The 18,538-nt window shown below is 37.3% G+C and overlaps 1 protein-coding gene across 1 annotated transcript in view; it reads right to left on the reverse strand.

Annotated features, from left to right (window-relative positions):
- Nucleotides 1–669: 669 nt before the first annotated feature.
- LOC117416996 (potassium voltage-gated channel subfamily H member 5) overlaps nucleotides 670–18,538 on the reverse strand; it is a 66,970-nt gene continuing 49,101 nt past the window's right edge. The window contains exons 10-11 of the mRNA XM_034905375.2: nucleotides 17,140–17,336; nucleotides 670–3,984 (exon numbers count right to left, since the gene is read on the reverse strand). Coding sequence (XP_034761266.1) covers nucleotides 3,061–3,984; nucleotides 17,140–17,336 — 1,121 coding nt within the window. The 3' untranslated portion in view covers nucleotides 670–3,060. The remainder of the gene's footprint in view (nucleotides 3,985–17,139; nucleotides 17,337–18,538) is intronic.

The raw sequence follows: 18,538 nt of genomic DNA on the forward strand, positions 1-18,538 counted from the left end.
AGTTTAATGCATATAGTATGTGCTGTATATGCTGTCACAGTTTCATGGATGCAATTATTTAAGACAAATAGACAACAACAAAAACAAAAACGAATAGGATTGAGTTCCCCGACATAAATGTATTTGTGCTGATTATTAGTCTTCTGTGTTTGGAACATCATACATTTGATTCTAGAAAGTCAACAGTATTGCCTCTTCTGATTTGTGTTTATAAAACAGAAGCATTCCTCTTAAGCGCTTTAGCTGTTGATCCAATAAAGCTTTGAGATGATGTATGGTACATCTTACACTGTACCCACGCTAAAGACGAAACCTCCAAACCTCCCCATTTTTTCTTCAACTAGCGTTCTGTATTAAACTACTGATTGCCTGGGGGAAGGTAGATTAGACTTCAGATTTATATTTACATCATCCTGACAATCAATGATTTATTCGTTTTATATAAGAAAAAAATTACCTGTCCAATGTAATACAATATAGATTTAACTTGTGGCACAGCATCTTTTTTTTTTTTTTTTTTTTTTTTGTGTGATTAAAGCCGGATCCCTGAGCCATCTGTCTCGGAAAAATATCAACTCCAAATCTCATTTCAGAGACATCCATTCTGCATCATTGTAGCAGAAGCGGCAGCGGAAAAGCACTGGGAACCTGTATTTGCCATCACTCATTGAGTTAGAATGAAAGAATAGTGCTGATTGCAATGTTAAGCATGTTTGGAGGGGACGAAGCAGTCAGAATCATTTATTAAGAATAGGTGTCAGGTTATTTTTACGTTTGAGTGTGCAATGATCCAAGCCCCTTTGGTATGCAGAGGGAAAAACAGTAACAATAAATAGTGAGAGTAGAATGCAGATTCGTTGACTGGTACAATAAGTATAAGAAAATACCTTTACAACCTGGCCTAGTCCTGTCCTTGTTTTTTTCTGGATAGATGACATGGTTTGTATAGTTATTGACATCGCAATATATCCCTCTATTTATTAAAACCTTTTTTTAACACACATTTGTGCTCTACATTGTAAGCCCTCAGTTCTCCCTTAGACAAAAGGCATGTCTTTGAGAAGCCTGTGACGATCTGTAGGTAATGTCTATCTTTTCATAGAATCAAGACATCCAACTATAAAATATGGTGCAAAAGGTCATGAAAATGTGTTTAAGCACCAAAAACAGATCTAGTGCAGTTCCAAAGAGTACATGTGACAATCGTTTACAGCTCTCAAAACGCATTTATTTTCTTGAATAAAAAGTCCATCTTCTGTACAGTGAAAAGTGCTACACAAATTCAGTGCTTGTTGGATTAAAGTGACGTTGGTTGAAAATGTTGCAATTGAACGTCTCTTTATAGCTTGTACATGAAAACAGTGATATGCATCAGCAGTGTTGTTTGTTTACAGTCCATAAATACCAAACATTTCAAAGCATGCAATAAATGACACCTTTTTTTAGTAGTCACCCCCGCTCAACTGAGTTAAGGTGCAAGAAACTGGTAGTTTATCTTGCAAAAACACGGCTCACAAAAAGGCCAAAGGCAATGCAAAGCTCTTGAAGAAAGTATATCCTTCCGAGATGGCCGAAATATATATAACCATTCTTTCAAGTAATAACCCCAATGGTCACCCAGGATTAGAAAATTCCACTGCATCGTATTCTAGTTTTATTCTTCAAAGTAACTTTAGTTATTTTTCCTTTAGTGCAAATATAACATTTAATGTCTACTAGTCATGTACTCTTTGTGCATCATTCAATTAAAGTACTGCATTGACATTCCAAAACATACTTTCAAAATAAACTGCAGGTTATGTTCTACACTTTACACAGATCTGCTGAAGGTATCAAATGCTCGATTAGGTTTTTCCGACAAATGAAAAGCACATTACATTGCCTTTCGCTTTTATAATACAAATATATACTTTGTGCTTCACCTTGTAGAACAAAATAACTCATAAAAGATCATTCTTCCTCTTCTGCTTCCCTGCTACATGACCCCAACAAGCAACCAGTGGTTTCAGCGTGACAGACACTGAGCTGAAAACAGCCACCTTTTCTAAAACATTTGCCTGCCTACAATGCACACAATGCCATTATGCTTGATGTGTACAAATATTCTATGTGTGTATTAATCATAATTACTTTGGTTGGATTGGTAAAAAAAAACAAAAACAAAAAAAAACACACAAAAACTAAACCAGCTAAAATAGTATAGCTAAAATAGTATAGTAAAAAAGTTAGACCGAAGCCAATATTGTGGGATACATCTGGGCTGCCTAAATATTCCCATTGAGGTTGCTGTTGCAAGCTGTTGTTCAAAAAAGTTGGCTTAAAAGAGCAGAGCAGGCTTAATGTAATCCTGTTTGAACCAAGAACCACTGATAAAACAGTGTAGCCTCATTGTTATCTATCTTGATTTCCTAATGCTCAGAGGACCAAATGAAGCCTAAAAATCCATATATGAAACCCTTTGGGAGTATTGCAAGGAGACAAAAAATAATTTAGCTGTAAGAGAATCCTGGAGAAAAAAGGGAGTTCATGGGGTAGTACATCATATTAGTCTTTAGTGCAAAATACCAATACAAAATATTATCAATGCAATATTAAAATGACACAACATGTGACATGCATTACTAATCCTTTCAAAATGCTGAGCTGTGTGCATAGCGCTCAAGACAAGAACAATGATTCCAACATACCTGTGGCGTTCTTTACCTAACCCTTCAGGGCAGTTTCATTTCTTCACTGCTCTGAGGATCGAAAAGGATTTTCATTCAGCCTGAGGTCTTCGGGACCCTTGGCTCATAAAGATACCTCAGGTCACACCCTAAATTATTCAATACACATAGACTTTAATAAACATGTTACATCTAGTCTCTAAATATATAGTGTTAAACTATAAATTCTCCTTCTTATCTGCATGCAGTCAACTGCATAATTTACAAGCATTCTTGAATATGATTTTTTGGGCAGGCCAGAATCCAGCTGGACATGCAAAACATATTTACAGGACATTTAGTTTTTTTTAAACTGTTCTCTCAATACAAGACGAAAGTTAAATAAACTGAAAATTCAAAACTGTACGTCGTCCTTTTCAGAGTCAGGAGTTACGGGCCTCGAGACGGTGAAAATGTCCTGGCATTTTATTTTGGCTTTCGGGGTTGAAGTTTGCGGCACCCCTGACTTTTCAGACAGCAGTTTTAAGATTTCGGCTACTTGTGTCTCTAGCGTAGCCATCCTGTTGCTAAGCAACTGAATGTCTTCTTTTAGTTCTAGTTTGACTTCCTGTAAAGTGGTCTGCAAGGCCTGCTCGGGGATGGGGTAGAAAGGGTGCTTCACTTCTACTTGAAGGGGGCTGTGTTCAAAGGGACTGCGTGCCTCCCCAGCTTTATCTATCCGGAGGTCACTCTTGGTGATCCCACTGTCACACGAGTCTGTTTTCCTCAGGGGGTTCTTTTTCACCCCAACGTCCGACTCTTGGCTTCTTGAGTCTTCCGAAAGCAACTCCATGGATTCCGCTTTCGTTACATTGTTCCACTCTTCCTTTTTTTCCTCTCGAGACCCTTGGTTTTTCAGCCGGATCCAGCCCCTGTTATTGACAGGTTTCATCCTCATGGGACTGTTGACCTTGAGACACTTTTGGTCACTAACGCAGTTTGGCTTCAGCTCCATTATATCCCGGTTGTTCTGCTTGTTCGGTTCACTGGTCTTCACGTAGACCAGGGAGTTCTGAAGGGGGGTGATCTGGGATACGGTCACTACACTGGTCCCAGTGGTGGAGGCCCCGTTCTGCAAGGGGTGATTCTCCATGTGAAACTGGTTCTTCTCGGGGTCGTGGTGCGAGGAGCCCTGGTTCCGCATCTCCTTCTGCTGCTTGAACTTCTGGAAAAGCTTCCTGACCGGATGGTCCACTGGAATACTGAGGGTCACCTCGTTCTTTTGCCTCTGACGTTCTTCTTCCTCCTTTTTTACATCACTTATTTTCCTGAAAATTATCTGGGAGGAAAAAGAAGAAACAATTAGTATACTGGAACAATCGTACAGTAAACTACTGAATAAGAACTGATGATAAACAGGGTACACAGGATACAAAACAGACTAGTCCATCTATAAATCTAATGATTTAGCACAGGAAACACATAGAGGATACACCATGAACTGATAATCTGACTGGTTATCAGTTGTTATTTTAATACATTGTGTTACATATAGCATATTGCTTGTTGACCAGATCACTTTATTCCATAATAACAGGATCTGTATAAACTCTAATAAAGACTTTACAACGGCTCACACCTTAGTCTCTTTAGACAATTCCCCCTATTTTGTTATTGAAATGGGTTTAAAATATCCGACATAAATCTGCCTGAGATGCATTCTCTCCTAACGGAGGGGCCCCAGTGGTCACAGCTTCAGATTATAGAGATGAGTTTCACTGAATGATGCAGATGCTAAATCTTCTAAGGTGCCATTAACCCCTTCTTGCTTCTGCATGCTCATTATATGCGATGAGTGTGTGTCACATGGATTCCAGCTTAGACACCAGAAGGCCACGTTTGAAGATCATCAGTATCCAAATGCTGGATAAGAGTCATGTGGGATCAGAAAGAGAACAATGTGTTTCTGATGGTGATTGCAACAGCACTTAAATAGGTGGAGTGTCTGATTATTAACATTTTATATTTCTATCTTTTACCTATCTTTTGAATATCTTTAGAAAATGTTCTGAATTGAAAGCTGACCACATATGTAGAATTCTCTTCACTGCTCGTCTTGTATTAGCTTAAAACATTTAGTAAACGACTGATACCTTTAGAAATTCTGCATATCTTGATCTTTGTTTAACTTAAAATTATAATGGCCGGGCAAGAAATACCATTGTTATAAGATATTACAAAGTAATTCTGTAATACTTTATTAGCCCCAGCCTAAACCAAATAGCTTTCACATGTCAGCTCCTCATTAATCTGTAATGCTAAGGTAATTATACAGTGGGGTAAGTTCTTATGTACAGTTGACACTGTGGTCTCTGACTTTTATGGAGGTATTAAGTATGTATTTGAATAGATACAGTATATGGTACATATTCCATGGAGGTTTGTTAGTTCAGTTATTTTTTAACAGAGTTAGGTCTATTTTATATATATATATATATATTCCTTGTAATTAGAGTTTTATGCCTCTGTTAAATCTCTGGAAATTACTTTACTCTCAGTGGGATTTCCCCAATGTTAAATTAACACAATTAAATACATGAAAAGACACATACTAGTTGTGATCCACTTGCTTAAACGTGGCTGCAAAGGAATATTGTATGTTTATCCATTGTAATATAATATCAAATATAAATAGTAGAAAGCTGTAGAGTGCCCTCACTATCCCCACAGTCCCCACTTAATATTTCTGAGGGAAATGATTTGTTTAATTATACATCAGCACTGTTAATTATTTAAGTTAAGATATTTCACTGCAAGCATATTCTCAAGATGTGCTTATATAGGTTGGTGGTAAGGTTTCATATCACTTAACATATCACTGCTTCGTGAGAAACTGCTATAATCTTGTCACCATGTAATATATTAAAACATTCCCCTTTCAAATTGAATATCCTCCCAAAGACAGTTTAATATGACATTCCAGAAACATTATCCCCCCACCATAAATGTATACATTGATCACGGTCCTGTAAAGAACAATCTGATTAATTCCTGAATAAACAGCGGATAATAAATGAAGAAATAAATGTACGATGCCATAGCTGAGCCTGAATCCCCCGCTTGAAATCTGCACTCTATCACTCTGCTCTGTCAGTCAAATAGTATGAGGCTTTGAATGACATTCAAGCTTTGTAAAGTGTGTCCCAGAAAGCATTGCTGGCCATGATTTATTTGTAGTGTTATTAACCTTTAAATAATAGATAACATGTTACAACAAATGTGGTTCTTTTTTATCAAAGGTTAAATAGTATATATAGTTGTAAACTATTTATAAAATAATAAAAAGGCTAGTTAAACTGTCCAGCAGTCATTGGAGCCTTACTTTGCAATTATCGGCTCCAAACAGGGTTAATTTGCTTAAAGGCACAGCACGGTCCCAATGACAGTTTGGACTGTACAGTGTGTAATTACACAGTGAGTAATTAATATAAAAAGCAATGTGCATGTTTGTGGAATTGGGCGGGTCACCCCCTACCTAACATTCAGAACAGGCATTCCCATTGAAAGTACTGTTGAATGTACTGAAATTCCATTATTTGAATTACTGAAATGCCTGAATAATAATAGGCTGTTCTCTTGTGATTAGGATCAAAGGAATGCAGAGGTTTCAGAGGAAGTAAATGTCAGCAGTGCCTGTACTGACAGATCAGAGGAAGATTTAATTGAACAAGATACATCGGTACTAAGAACTCCTCCAAGTACAGACACTCCCTGGAAATCATCCACAGAAACAACAGGCTCTCAGATTAAAGAGTTTCTTCACTTTCTACTAGGCACTGCACTTGATGTAAATGTGCCATACTTCTTGACATTCACCGAATGGATTATTTATTTATTTTTCCAATTGAAGGTACTCAGCTAAACAAATTCTACAGCAACTTCACCTACTTCAACGTTTATATTATTTTCACCTTAAACATGCTACATTTATTTTGTAATAATTGACACTGTTTTCCAGCAGGATTCACGGAAGAAAAAGCAAAGCATTCTTATTTAGGGCAGGAGACCAGGACTCCTTAGGGCTACAAACTGGTACTAATCCTCATTCTTGTCAGGGCCCCCCTCCCCACTTTTGACAAATAAAAAAAACAATTTACAGTCGGGCCTACATTCGCATGCTTCTCTTTCTTGCCAAGATTTTGGCCTGAATGGTAATACAATATTAAATATCATGCTAACTGATAAGCTGCAAGTAATGTGATTCACTTTACTTTCCTGTTTTACTTTCATAACTCCAGTATTGTCTGAAAGTGAGGTCTGTGTTGTATTGTCACAAAGACAGCTGGAGTGGGTGGCGTCAGACCAGAAAGGAATACACAGACAGACGGTGGTGATGAGAAGCTGAGTGCAAATGGTAGCACTCAGCCTTTATTAACAAAGTAAAAGGTTTAAACAGAACACAAAACAGGACACGGCACTGGAGCCAAAATAAACAGACAAACAAAAACGTACTAACACACAAAACAAGTGGACGAACGTTAACAAGTACCGTGCTGGCACTTCCAGCACGCTGTAGCAGTTGTTATCTTTTTAGTTTCTTTTTAGTTCTCCTCCTCTCTCTCCCGTTCTCCACTCACGAACACCCAACCCAGAGTGAGTCAAACGTGCGTCTATATATACTGTTGTGCTGGGATTCAATTACTAATTAATTATTCACTTGAATCCCAGCACGTGAATTAATTCTGTGCAACCCCGTGCTCACATACTATACTTTAAATGCACGTGAAGTGATAGTGCAATCCCGTGCCTAAATATAATTATACAATTTAAATACTCGTGCTGCACACACCCATTTATATCCCGTGTACCAACTACAATACACCAACATTTAACACACCACACACAACATACAACATATAACACACACATGCACACAGGGGCGGGGCACATTGCCACATGTATCCTAATGATAAAGTTGACTAAAATGTAATTTAAAAATGGACGTCTTTGCCGCATGCAACAGCAGTATTGGCACTTATGTGGTGTTGCTATATTGAAGAATGGGGGAATACCAGTGAAGGTGGAATGTGAGTCATTGGTGGGGTAAGAAGAACTAAATCATTTTAACATTGGTCTGAATTTCTAAATAGTAAATTGCTTGCGCAATTGTTTGTCCAATAACTTGTCACCACGTCCACAGAAAATTAAAAAAACGTGCTGTACTTTGTTGTTTCAGGCAGAGATCTATTTTATAACTTATGATACAAAGAGATGACATCTATAAAGTGAGGACATTTAGGAGGAAAGCTACAACGTGACCACCTGAAAATCAACCTCTGTTTTTGCTTGCTTCTTTTCTTTAAGCAGTGTCTGGTGAGGAAATGGTAAAGTATAATAATTATTTCATGAAGAAGTTAAAATGTGGTCATTTCACGCAAAACTGCTCAGAAACGTCTTCTTTTTGGACAAGGACCCAACTCAATAATGCTGGCAGGTGTCAAGCAATAGATATTGTATCGGTGCACATTTTTAATAACACTCTGCTGCTGTGGGGGTCAGCAATTCAATATTCTTTCTGTTATAAAAAAATCTGTCACTGACTGGAAACAGCTTTGCTCTGGGATTTAGGTAAAAAGGAGCACTTGCAAAGACTCATGGTCCCAAGATCTATCTAAAAAATATGTGTGAAGCTCTAACCAAGTGGTTCTGCTACAGAAGACCAAGTCCACTTTTGTAGGAAAATATCTTCAAAACACAAGAATACATTTCCAAAATGAACGATGCATAGCTCCAAGGGAAACACAACCAGGCTACTTCAGTATGAATGCATCTACGTCATACATCTTAGAAATCTTACATATCAAAGACATCCATGTCAAATTAACAGCGAGCCCTCCAGGTCGGCACCCTAAACATCTCATTTTAATTGGTCACTTTTGTATAGCTACAGTGCAGACAGGACTAATCATAAAGTTACAACGTGACGAATATGAAACCCAGTTCAGTCAAGTCTACAAAGAGATTGAAATGGCATTGTTTTAACTGAATAATAACTTTATAGTTGTATTTTAACATTTGCTTTTGCTCATCCCAGGACCCCCTAAAGTCCTCACGGGGACTAACAACTATTTTGTAAAATATATAAATAAAGAAAATAAACTTAGTAAATGGCGTTGTTGCTTACAGAGCTGTTACGTGGATATTGAGCTGTCTTTGGGTGTGAATTTGTAGTTGTGTTACCAGTTGCTCCCATTAATTTTTTTCTAAGCAGTGAAAAGATGAATTCAGCGATTACTGCAGCAGAGCAATGTAAGCTCAGCTGGTGGGTGTCTCCTGGCTGTCGTACTTAAAGGTTCCCCCCGTTTCACTCATAATTCCTTTGAGTTACCGTCATGCATCTTGGAGAGGCTATAATGGAGTCAGGAATACTTAAATACCAGAACATTGGAAATGATTCATCTTTATACAGCTTCCAATTTATGTTTTTTACCTACACCATTTTTTAAACAATCTCCACTAAGAACGTGTTACCCAAGCAAAGCTGCACAAGCCAAATGTCTTCAGCAGTTATTTCAGTCAGATTTGCCCTTTCTGTCTTGTTATGTGACAATGGCAAGCACTTTAACACTCTTGGCAATATTCTTCCTACAATGCCCTTGCAAAGCCCATGGGAGTATAATAATATGTTTTCCCCAATGAAAAAACAATCGCCTCCGTCCCCAGAATTAATTTTGTGGTCTGGTCAGACTTCAGGAGCCTGAAGATTCTTAGGATAATCGCTCTTACTAAGTCTTGCAATTTTCTCCAGCAATATCCCCACATCATCACGCAAACTCTGCCTTGCTTTAAAGCATCTAACACACAGTGACCTGAAATTTATTTTTTATTGAGGTGGCTGCACCTCATATTAAATCTATTGCATCCTGCGAAAAAGGCTCCGGGCATTTCTCAGAAGCGGCACTCTGAACTGAAGGGGACACAAGATATTGCAAAAAAAAAAAAAGAAAAAAGCAGACAGAGGTTGTAGGAATTAAGCTTCCCAGTAAAATCGAACTATTAAGAAAAATCTCTGTAGTACACCATCTCCCTGATATTTAAACAGGGAACTGTCCTATCAGTTGTGTAAACCAGTTGAGAGAGAGCCTGGAAGAATTGAAGAAGTAATTATTCATTTCTGTCAAATAAAAGATTAATTGGTTGTTGTTGTTGTTTTTTTATTTATTTTTTTATCTCCACACAATTTAAAAAAAGGTAAAAGAAAGGATGACATTTCCCATGTCAGCTCCATTTATGCACTCCTGTCAGAACAGTAATGTCTGGCAGGTTTGTTGTCAAGGCAGATAAAAGGTCAGAAGTGTCACACACTGCACTGAATGTCCCCTGGAAGTCTTTGTTTTTGTTCACAAGTATACCATAGTGTACAGGCCATTCATGGTATGTTACTGTATTTGTATATCATGAGTAATATGTGTAATGTAAATGTGCCCAATAGCCCTAACCCTCCCAAAGTCTACAGAATATTTTAAACTGCATTTTTTTCTCTTTTCTTTAAAGGTTATGCAGAAAGGTAAAAGCATGATTCAATTGTGCTACAGAAAAGTAAGAGTGCTGGTAGGCATGAGGCTGTCAGAGCTCGATGCTAGATACCGAACACGCGCCACAAAGCAAGATCACAGGAACAGATCAGAAACCTCCCAAGGAGATCCCATTAATAAGAAGCAGAAAGATTCAAAGATGAATGTACATATTACATGCATTATGTTCAAAATCATTTATTTTACAAAAGACAAATGTAAATGTAAAACATTTCCAAAACTGCGGGCACTGCATTTTTTGAGCTAAGGAATTTTCTGTCTAGGTGTCTGAAAAGACAGATATCCAGTGCACACTACCTATCTGCACCACTACAGTATGTTAGGTTCAACGCAATGCAAAGCTAGAGGACTGTATACACCTGTAGATTACGAAATAAAGGCCAGGGGCCATATTTTCAAAGCTTTTTCCTTCATTCTTTAATTAACTGAATTCACACGAAGGGGCAGAGTTCAGGTGTTATATAGTGAAAGTTACACTATGATTACTGAGGAAGTAAGCAAGGTATCTGTGCATATGTCTATGAATATTGACAAGCAAGAAATTAAAATTACTGTTCCCCAACTATAGGCATGATTATATATATATATATATATATATATATATATATATATATATATATATATATATATATATATATATATATATATATATATATATAATCTGATAGGCACATTTAGTTGAAAGGTTGGCAGTGCTTTTGGGCATGATTGTAAAAATATAAAGGTCATGCATTTACAAATGAAGCAACTGTACAAACTGATGTATGAAAATTTATAGCATTTAGGATGCATGTTTTTCTGATATTCTGCCATCCATGTTTCCCATGTTCTCTGCCGCTTGCTCTTCATCTCTGATTAGATGGCTCAAGTCCGCATAAACAATGCCAAATACCAACCCTATCATCAAGCTACAAAAGTAATTAACTCAATAAATGTTATCGATTACAAGCATTATCAATCCCAACAGAAATGAAAGACATTCAAATTTGGTCGCGCTGCTTGGCCAATGAAGACATTTTCTGGTTAACTGCCAAAGCCAACACATGTACATTAAAACATTAAGCGACTGCCATGCTCAGCGGTTTTTTCATTTAAATATGGCCAATCAGCAACTTAACAAATTCCACGAGAAGCACATTTTATATTTGATACTTAAGAGTCAATAATAGCAAAGCTTAATAGCATTCATTGGCAGTCAACCATCCAATTTATTTCCCTCTTAACGAAGACCTTCAGTTCTGAATATTTAGCGATTTACAGATGTACAAACGTCTGCAAAAAAAACACAAAAAAACCGCTCAATTTAGCTAAAAGCTACCTTCAGGATACTCTGCTATAACAAGACAGAAACTAAATCTGACCAGGCTACAAACTCTTCTAAAGCACATCTCATTCTGAACGTGAAATATCCCTCTTTTTCTACAGTGGTTTCGTACACTAGTCACCTGTTTTCGTGATTCATTTTGGTTTTTACTACTCCTTCCAGTCATCTAATATGATCCTTGTTCAAGTGTTTAACAACTTCACCATTGCTGGCCCACATCTTGCATACATTTTTTATCTAGCATACAGTCATACATCAAATAACTGATTATATTTTATTCAGAAAGACCTAATTGTCCTAGACGTGTAAAACAGAATATACAGTACTACCACTTCAAGTACTTTAAATAGAGGAGGAAAGAAGAACAGAACACTCAGCTATTCAAGCAGTGCATGGAGGAACTGGGGATTCATTATGGTTCAACAATGGCATGTTAATTCAATCTCACTGCTTCAAATTTGAAATTTATTATATTAACTTATATATTTTTCACAGAATGCTTTCCTTTTCCCAGGAAACAGTTTTATTGAATCTGGCACAGTGCCACCCTTATTTTAGGAACTCTGAAACACCAAGTTCATTAGCTGTGCATTTGAAGTTTCGATTTTATACCCAGTTGTACTAGTAGCCGATGAAGAGACTCTGAGTCTGCTATCCACAGTAATACCTGTCATGTACAGCTCTATAGGCAAGGGACAAGGGACTGGTTTAGAAAAATTATATCAAACAAATTCATCAGTGTTCTTATCTCCAGGTCGCTACCTGTCATAGTCTTTTAAAATGCAACATTGTCTCTCTGTGCAGGAGCTTCCCACAAGATGACTAAACTGTGGAATCTGAAAAAACAAAAATAAATATGTCACCTCGCGTATGTGATACTCGCTCCATTATTTAGCAGAAAGGAATGGAAAAAAGTGTTTGCTGCTTCACTGATCTCTCCCTCTTTTCTCCAGAACAGCTAAGCATTTAATGCTCGGAGTTATTACTCATTTCTTTGCCTCCAGGGTCCTTTAATTTCCTTCAGGCTGGGCCTGCAAGTTTATTCCATTTCACTGCTGTTAAGGTGACAGACACATGGCAGGAACCTTAAGTGGTTAGATTAACGAGTCTCTCGTATTGGGGTCTGTGTCTGCAAAATCGCCCCTGTATCAACTTGCTGTGCCAGTAACCATCACTCACCTGAGTGCTCTACCTCTTTCTTATGGGACTGTCTATAGTTACGAATCACCAAGTTTTGACATTTGAAATGTTTTGCCCAGAGCCAGTGACACAGTATAAAAAGAAACAGCAGCAATTCCTCTTATTAATTACATCGAATTCTACAGTCATCGCAATTCTACATCATCTTTTTTTTCAGAGCAGTTATCTTATTGATACCCTGCCCCGTGCAAAAGAGAGAAAAAAAAACACGGTTTTCGTGAAATCTATTTTTAAAAAGGAAAGTTAAATACTTGGCTCTCTAATGCAGAAAATGTAGGTTACTTTTTTGCTATTTAAAGCCTTAAAGCCCCTCCATATGTCGGGGGTACCTGTATACTCTAGAATTACTGTATGTGGTATGTGGGCTGACTCTAAACACTCTCTCAAGCCAACGTTCAAGATTTATTGACAGCATTTCCATTTCTGCTATGTTTTCTCCATTCAGAAAAAACAGTTATTCTTTTCTGAAAAGCACAATACATCCATATTATTATCTTTAATTGAAGGTTTACAACAACCAAGGTAGTAAAAGCACTGTTATCGCTAAAGGAAAACCCTTCAATACACCACATAGATATTCCATTCCCATGTTTAAAGAGTGATTTGCTGCAAATGTAGGTTAGAATGCGGTCTGTAAAATGCGACTTAGGAAAAGGGTTCTTAAAAACTGTTAATGAAAAAGTCATGTGTAAATAATGCATTATGGGCTTTATTCCCAAAGCTTTCCATGCAGTGGGCATAGTCCATCTATTTGAGGTTTCCACTTGGAAACCTTAATCCACACAGTCCGCAGGCACCCTGCTGTTAGTCTGGAGGGCTGCCTTTCACTGCTGTGAATCACTCAGAATAATCTGAAGCAATTCTGCCATGCAGAGCCTAGGGATCTCACCAAGCTGGGTGCATGCTTTTAATTACAACATCAAAAATCTGAAATCCACGCTTAACTATTTGTCATCAAGCAAGTTGATGATTTGTATTATTTAAAGGGAAACCATTATAAATGATTAATACAGAGTAACACAGGACTCCGGCCACGGATATATGTAGTTTTAAATGTAACACGCTTGAAGCTCTTAAAATATCTGACAAAGTTGCTGGATTGCTGGGCTTGCTTATTAATACATTGAGCATTTGTTGCTTTTCAAGGGGAAACAGGTCAGTCGAATTGCTAATTTTCAGCAGGGTGCTCTGTTTGGTATTCATGAGTTACTGTAACGTGGTTTATGAATCTAATTAATCTAACTATTATTACTTATTCATGACAACCGTTTGAAATACCTAGTTATTCCTGATTTACCCAAAAGCTATGTTTTAAAAAGCACAAGCGCATTCTTATTGAATCAGAAACCTATATTGGACTATTCCCCTTAACTTACGAAACTTTTGTAACCGTATTCTTTCCCCAATGTGCTTGATTCTAATGTAATTCTTATTGCTAGTTAATGCATCTATTACTTGCAGTTGCAGCTTTTGTCATTCAACATACACTGTAAAAGGGGTATTAACTGAATGTATAGACATGACCCTTAAGCTTCTTTTCTATCTATGAGGACAGATACAGTATAGAATCCTGAATTCACTGCTAAATCCCCAGAAGGCACACTTTAGGTACATGCCCAGGCAATCAGGAAGAGTGGAAATAGATCATCTTTACTTCAGTGAGGAAAGAGATGACTTAAGGATAAAGCTGCTGCACTAGGAGCTAAAAATCTGAAAATTGAGATATTAGCTCCGCCTCTGCACATATCAGCAAGTAATTCTGAAAACGGGTGAGAATGCAGACTGGGTATTTATGAAAAGAACACACGAAATGCTGCACACATTTTTAAGCGTCTCTAATTGCTTCTCATTGACGGTGCTGTAAGAAAACTTGCTAACGCTGATGCTTGCGTGCGGATTTATGTGCGTTTGTAGGCATATTTCATTAGTGAAGTGTTATTTACAGAATGAATATCATTCTTTGATAACAGTTCTGTAGAACAGTAACATACTTCTCAGTGGAGTACCATCTTGAAGTATTCTTTATTTCAACATAAACGTTTTATAATGAAGGTTGAATATGATAATACTCTATGATATGAATGAGCTTTACATTACTATAGAAAAGTGGTCCTGAAATGTGTCAACCTTTGAATACAACATGGGCTTAGAATAATATATAATACTGAAGTATATTATATGGCTCTGACCTATTCGAGTGTAACCGAAGCCGGTTTTCGCTGGCTTATTTTAATCAAAGATGACTTTTCAAAGCAAATAAATAATAGGAGTTCAAAGACAGCAGATAATGCCTCAGGCCCTTGACCTCCAAATGCATGCTTTCTAGACCCTAGACAGGCCAATTTTCCTGACAGGTTCCCCACAGACAGTCAGCATTGAATGCTACCCTTTAACTTTTGGGTGTACTAGAAATAATATTTTAATTCTTCTCCACAGCTACCAATAAAATATTTTCTGCATGCGATACAGCAATTGGAATAGTTGTGACAATCCCCCAAAATTCTTGTAAACTTTGCTCCTGTATATAGTCCATGTTATATATTTCACTCAATAAAATAATTAGTTTTAATCAGAACTTGGATGGATTCCCTACCACGACTCTATATGTAGTTTATGGGTTCTGAAGAGAGGCTCAAGCCCTGCAGATACTATTAGACACCGGGAAGAAATAGAGTAGCCTCTAGCTGCCACCATAGGTGCCTTCAGCATTGATTTACTCGGAACTGGAAACAGTAAGTGTTCAGCTGTAAATCACTTTCAAAGAAGCATACTTCACTCTTGCAGTTTTTATGGCTGCATGCTAACACAGTGGAGGCTGGGTACGAACCGGCAACCACACACACCTCAAGGATCTCTAGAAACGGAATGCCACAGTACTCTTTACCATTATTCAAAACAGCCAGGCACACTGGATTAATTAATTAGTCATTTAGCAGATGCTTTTATCCAAAGCGACTTACAGAGGCTAGGGGGTGAACTATGCATCACAACTGCTGCTGCAGAGTCACTTACAATAGGTCCTTGGTTTTACGTCTCATCCGAAGGTCGGAGCACAAGGAGGTTAAGTGACTTGCTCAGGGTTACACACAGTGAGTCAGTGGCTGAGCTGGGATTGAACTGGGAACCTCTTGGTAACAAGCCCCTTTCTGTAACCACTGGACCACCAAGATTACAAAAGGCTTTCAGAATCAGGATCCTATAATGAAGGTTGAAAACAATTGTACTCTGAAATGGTTTATATTCTATAGAGAAGTAGTCATCAAGCTGCTTCAGGGGTGCAATGATATGCTGTAATTGACACTTTAAAACCTGAAATACCCACGCTACATCGATGCATTTGACATGAGGTAGGCCAAGGTTTTGCTTGCCAGCCTTTGAATAAAACGTGGGCATAACAAAGGATGAGAGTCCTGTTAGTCACTGATCTAACTTGTCAGCACAGAGCACAGAATGAGGCTGTGATAAAATGTAATTAACACTTTAATAATTTAGAGATCTTATTATACCCAAAGCTAGCTGGATCAATAAAGTTATTTCAATATTTTTTGCTCTTCGTGTCTCCACAATTTTTGAAGAAAAGTGTGTTTTTTTTAAACAGACGAGGCAGGACATTCATTTAGATTTATAAAGCAGTCTAAAAAAGTTTTAAAATATAAAATTATATTGCAAAAATCCGTCATAATAGTAGTACAGTATTTCATGTTAGATTTTGAAATGTTTTTGTCAGTTAAGCATATGGAAAACTACAAAGCGGTATGTAATTCAATATGTTAATGTAACATTATTCAGCAGGTTTCATTCAACTGAACGAAGCAAAATTAGTTAATTCTATAGGGGGATACAAAACTTTTGGCCATAGATGTAGGTCTGTGAAACCAGCCAAAAATATGCAGTTTGAAAACTAAACCCAAAGAACAACTCAAGTGTCTATCTTTAATTAGGTATGATATCATTTTTAATTTAAAAGCACAATCCCCATGGGAATAGTTTACACCCAGAAGGTTCCCTCTTAGTTCCTCAGATTAACTAAAACACATTGCGGAAAGTTTACACTTGTGCTATCTTCTGTTACACATCCCATTGGGCTCTCAATACAAAAATATGTGTCTTTAACATTTATGGAAGTCTGTCAAAATGACTTTATAGTATAGTATTACAGAAGTATACATTTGTTTTCAAAGGTGCATACACTGCTTTCTACCTGCAATACTTTTTATAAATGAGAAAAAATAGATACTGGAAATGCTTAAAGTAAATGGAGCATCAGAACTCAAACTAAGCCTCATACAAACCCATAGTAAAGGTTAATGAAATAAAGCATTCAATCGCAATACAGCACTGCAATGTGTGTGCCAAGGGAACTGTCTAAACTCACCCTCTTCCGCAAGCTGCAGGTGAGAATGAGGTTGCGTGAGAAAGAGTTGGCAAAGGCAGTGTAGAACTCCAGCACTTTGAGCAAGGCATCCCGCTTGATAATGTGCAGGTCACAGTAAGTCAGCGCCCTCACGTTGGCACAGGCGTGAGCTATAGTTGTTTCTTTCCAAAATACATCCCCAAATACGTCCCCCTTACCTGGAAGTGAAAATAATCAGAAGGAAAAATGGTAAATGGACAATGGGTCTTGTTTTACATTTACAATAGGCTGTGCCAGACTTTTTTTAAGCAAGTACAAAGCCAAACTTTCTGAGAATAATGAAACAACTTCTAGTCAATTTGCCTTTGTGCTTCCTGACAAAGGTTTGAATAGCTTTACTGTAACATACGGTGCACATTTGGCTGACATGTGACAGGTACTGCACAGTTACCTGCTGAGCCCTGCAAATCACTATTACCTTTCTTTTTTTTTTTAATCTGATGACAGGATTTTTTAATGTGCAGCACTTATTTAAGTCTTGCTGGATCTTGTTCAAAGCTATTAAATTCAAAGCCATTATTGCTAGATCTGCTTCATGTCAGCATTCTCCAAAAATTACAAATCACTTAAATTAATTTTTGGGCACAACAGATGAAGACATGGCCAGATTATCACTGACAGGATAACACTAATTTAATTCTATTTATGGGCACAGACAGGCACAGGATGATACCCACAAACGACCAGTCAAAATGGGCACTGTGGGTGGCAGTGGTAATCAATTCTTGGTATGTAGAGGAATGCTGAAAACAAAGCAAATTTGGTAACACTTTACAACGTGTCTCTAATTACTATGTATTTACATAGTAAATATATGTGCACTTACACATAATTACAATGTTATTATTCATACTTAACAGGCTCCAACTGGCTCTACAGCAGATTGCACACCAGCAGATCAGCTTATTGTACACCAGGTACCAAAGCAGGCCATGTTTTTGTTACAACCAGATAGGGCATACTTCCTGGAATTTTAATACTTTGTCGGTTTCTAGTTTTGAAAAAAAAAAATATATATATATATATATATATATATATATATATATATATATATCTTTTTTTATCACAGAGTAAAAAACAAAACTTGAAAATAATGCATCATATATTCTTTTAAAATGCGCTTTGGTTTTTAGTGTACAGCACGTTAGAGCTCAGGGTTTATCTTGGTGAAGTAAGAATGATATCATTGATTAACTAATCAATCCATGCATATGAGGGTATCATATTTTTATTAGGGTCCTCATTCAATGTATGGCGAGCACAATATAACTGCCTTGAATTTGCTGTCATAGTTGCTGAACCAATACAGATAAAACCTAAACTATAATGACAGCGATTTCTCATAGTACACATACAACTC

This window comes from Acipenser ruthenus, chromosome 18 (genome assembly GCF_902713425.1).
Source record: "Acipenser ruthenus chromosome 18, fAciRut3.2 maternal haplotype, whole genome shotgun sequence".
NCBI lineage: Eukaryota > Metazoa > Chordata > Actinopteri > Acipenseriformes > Acipenseridae > Acipenser > Acipenser ruthenus.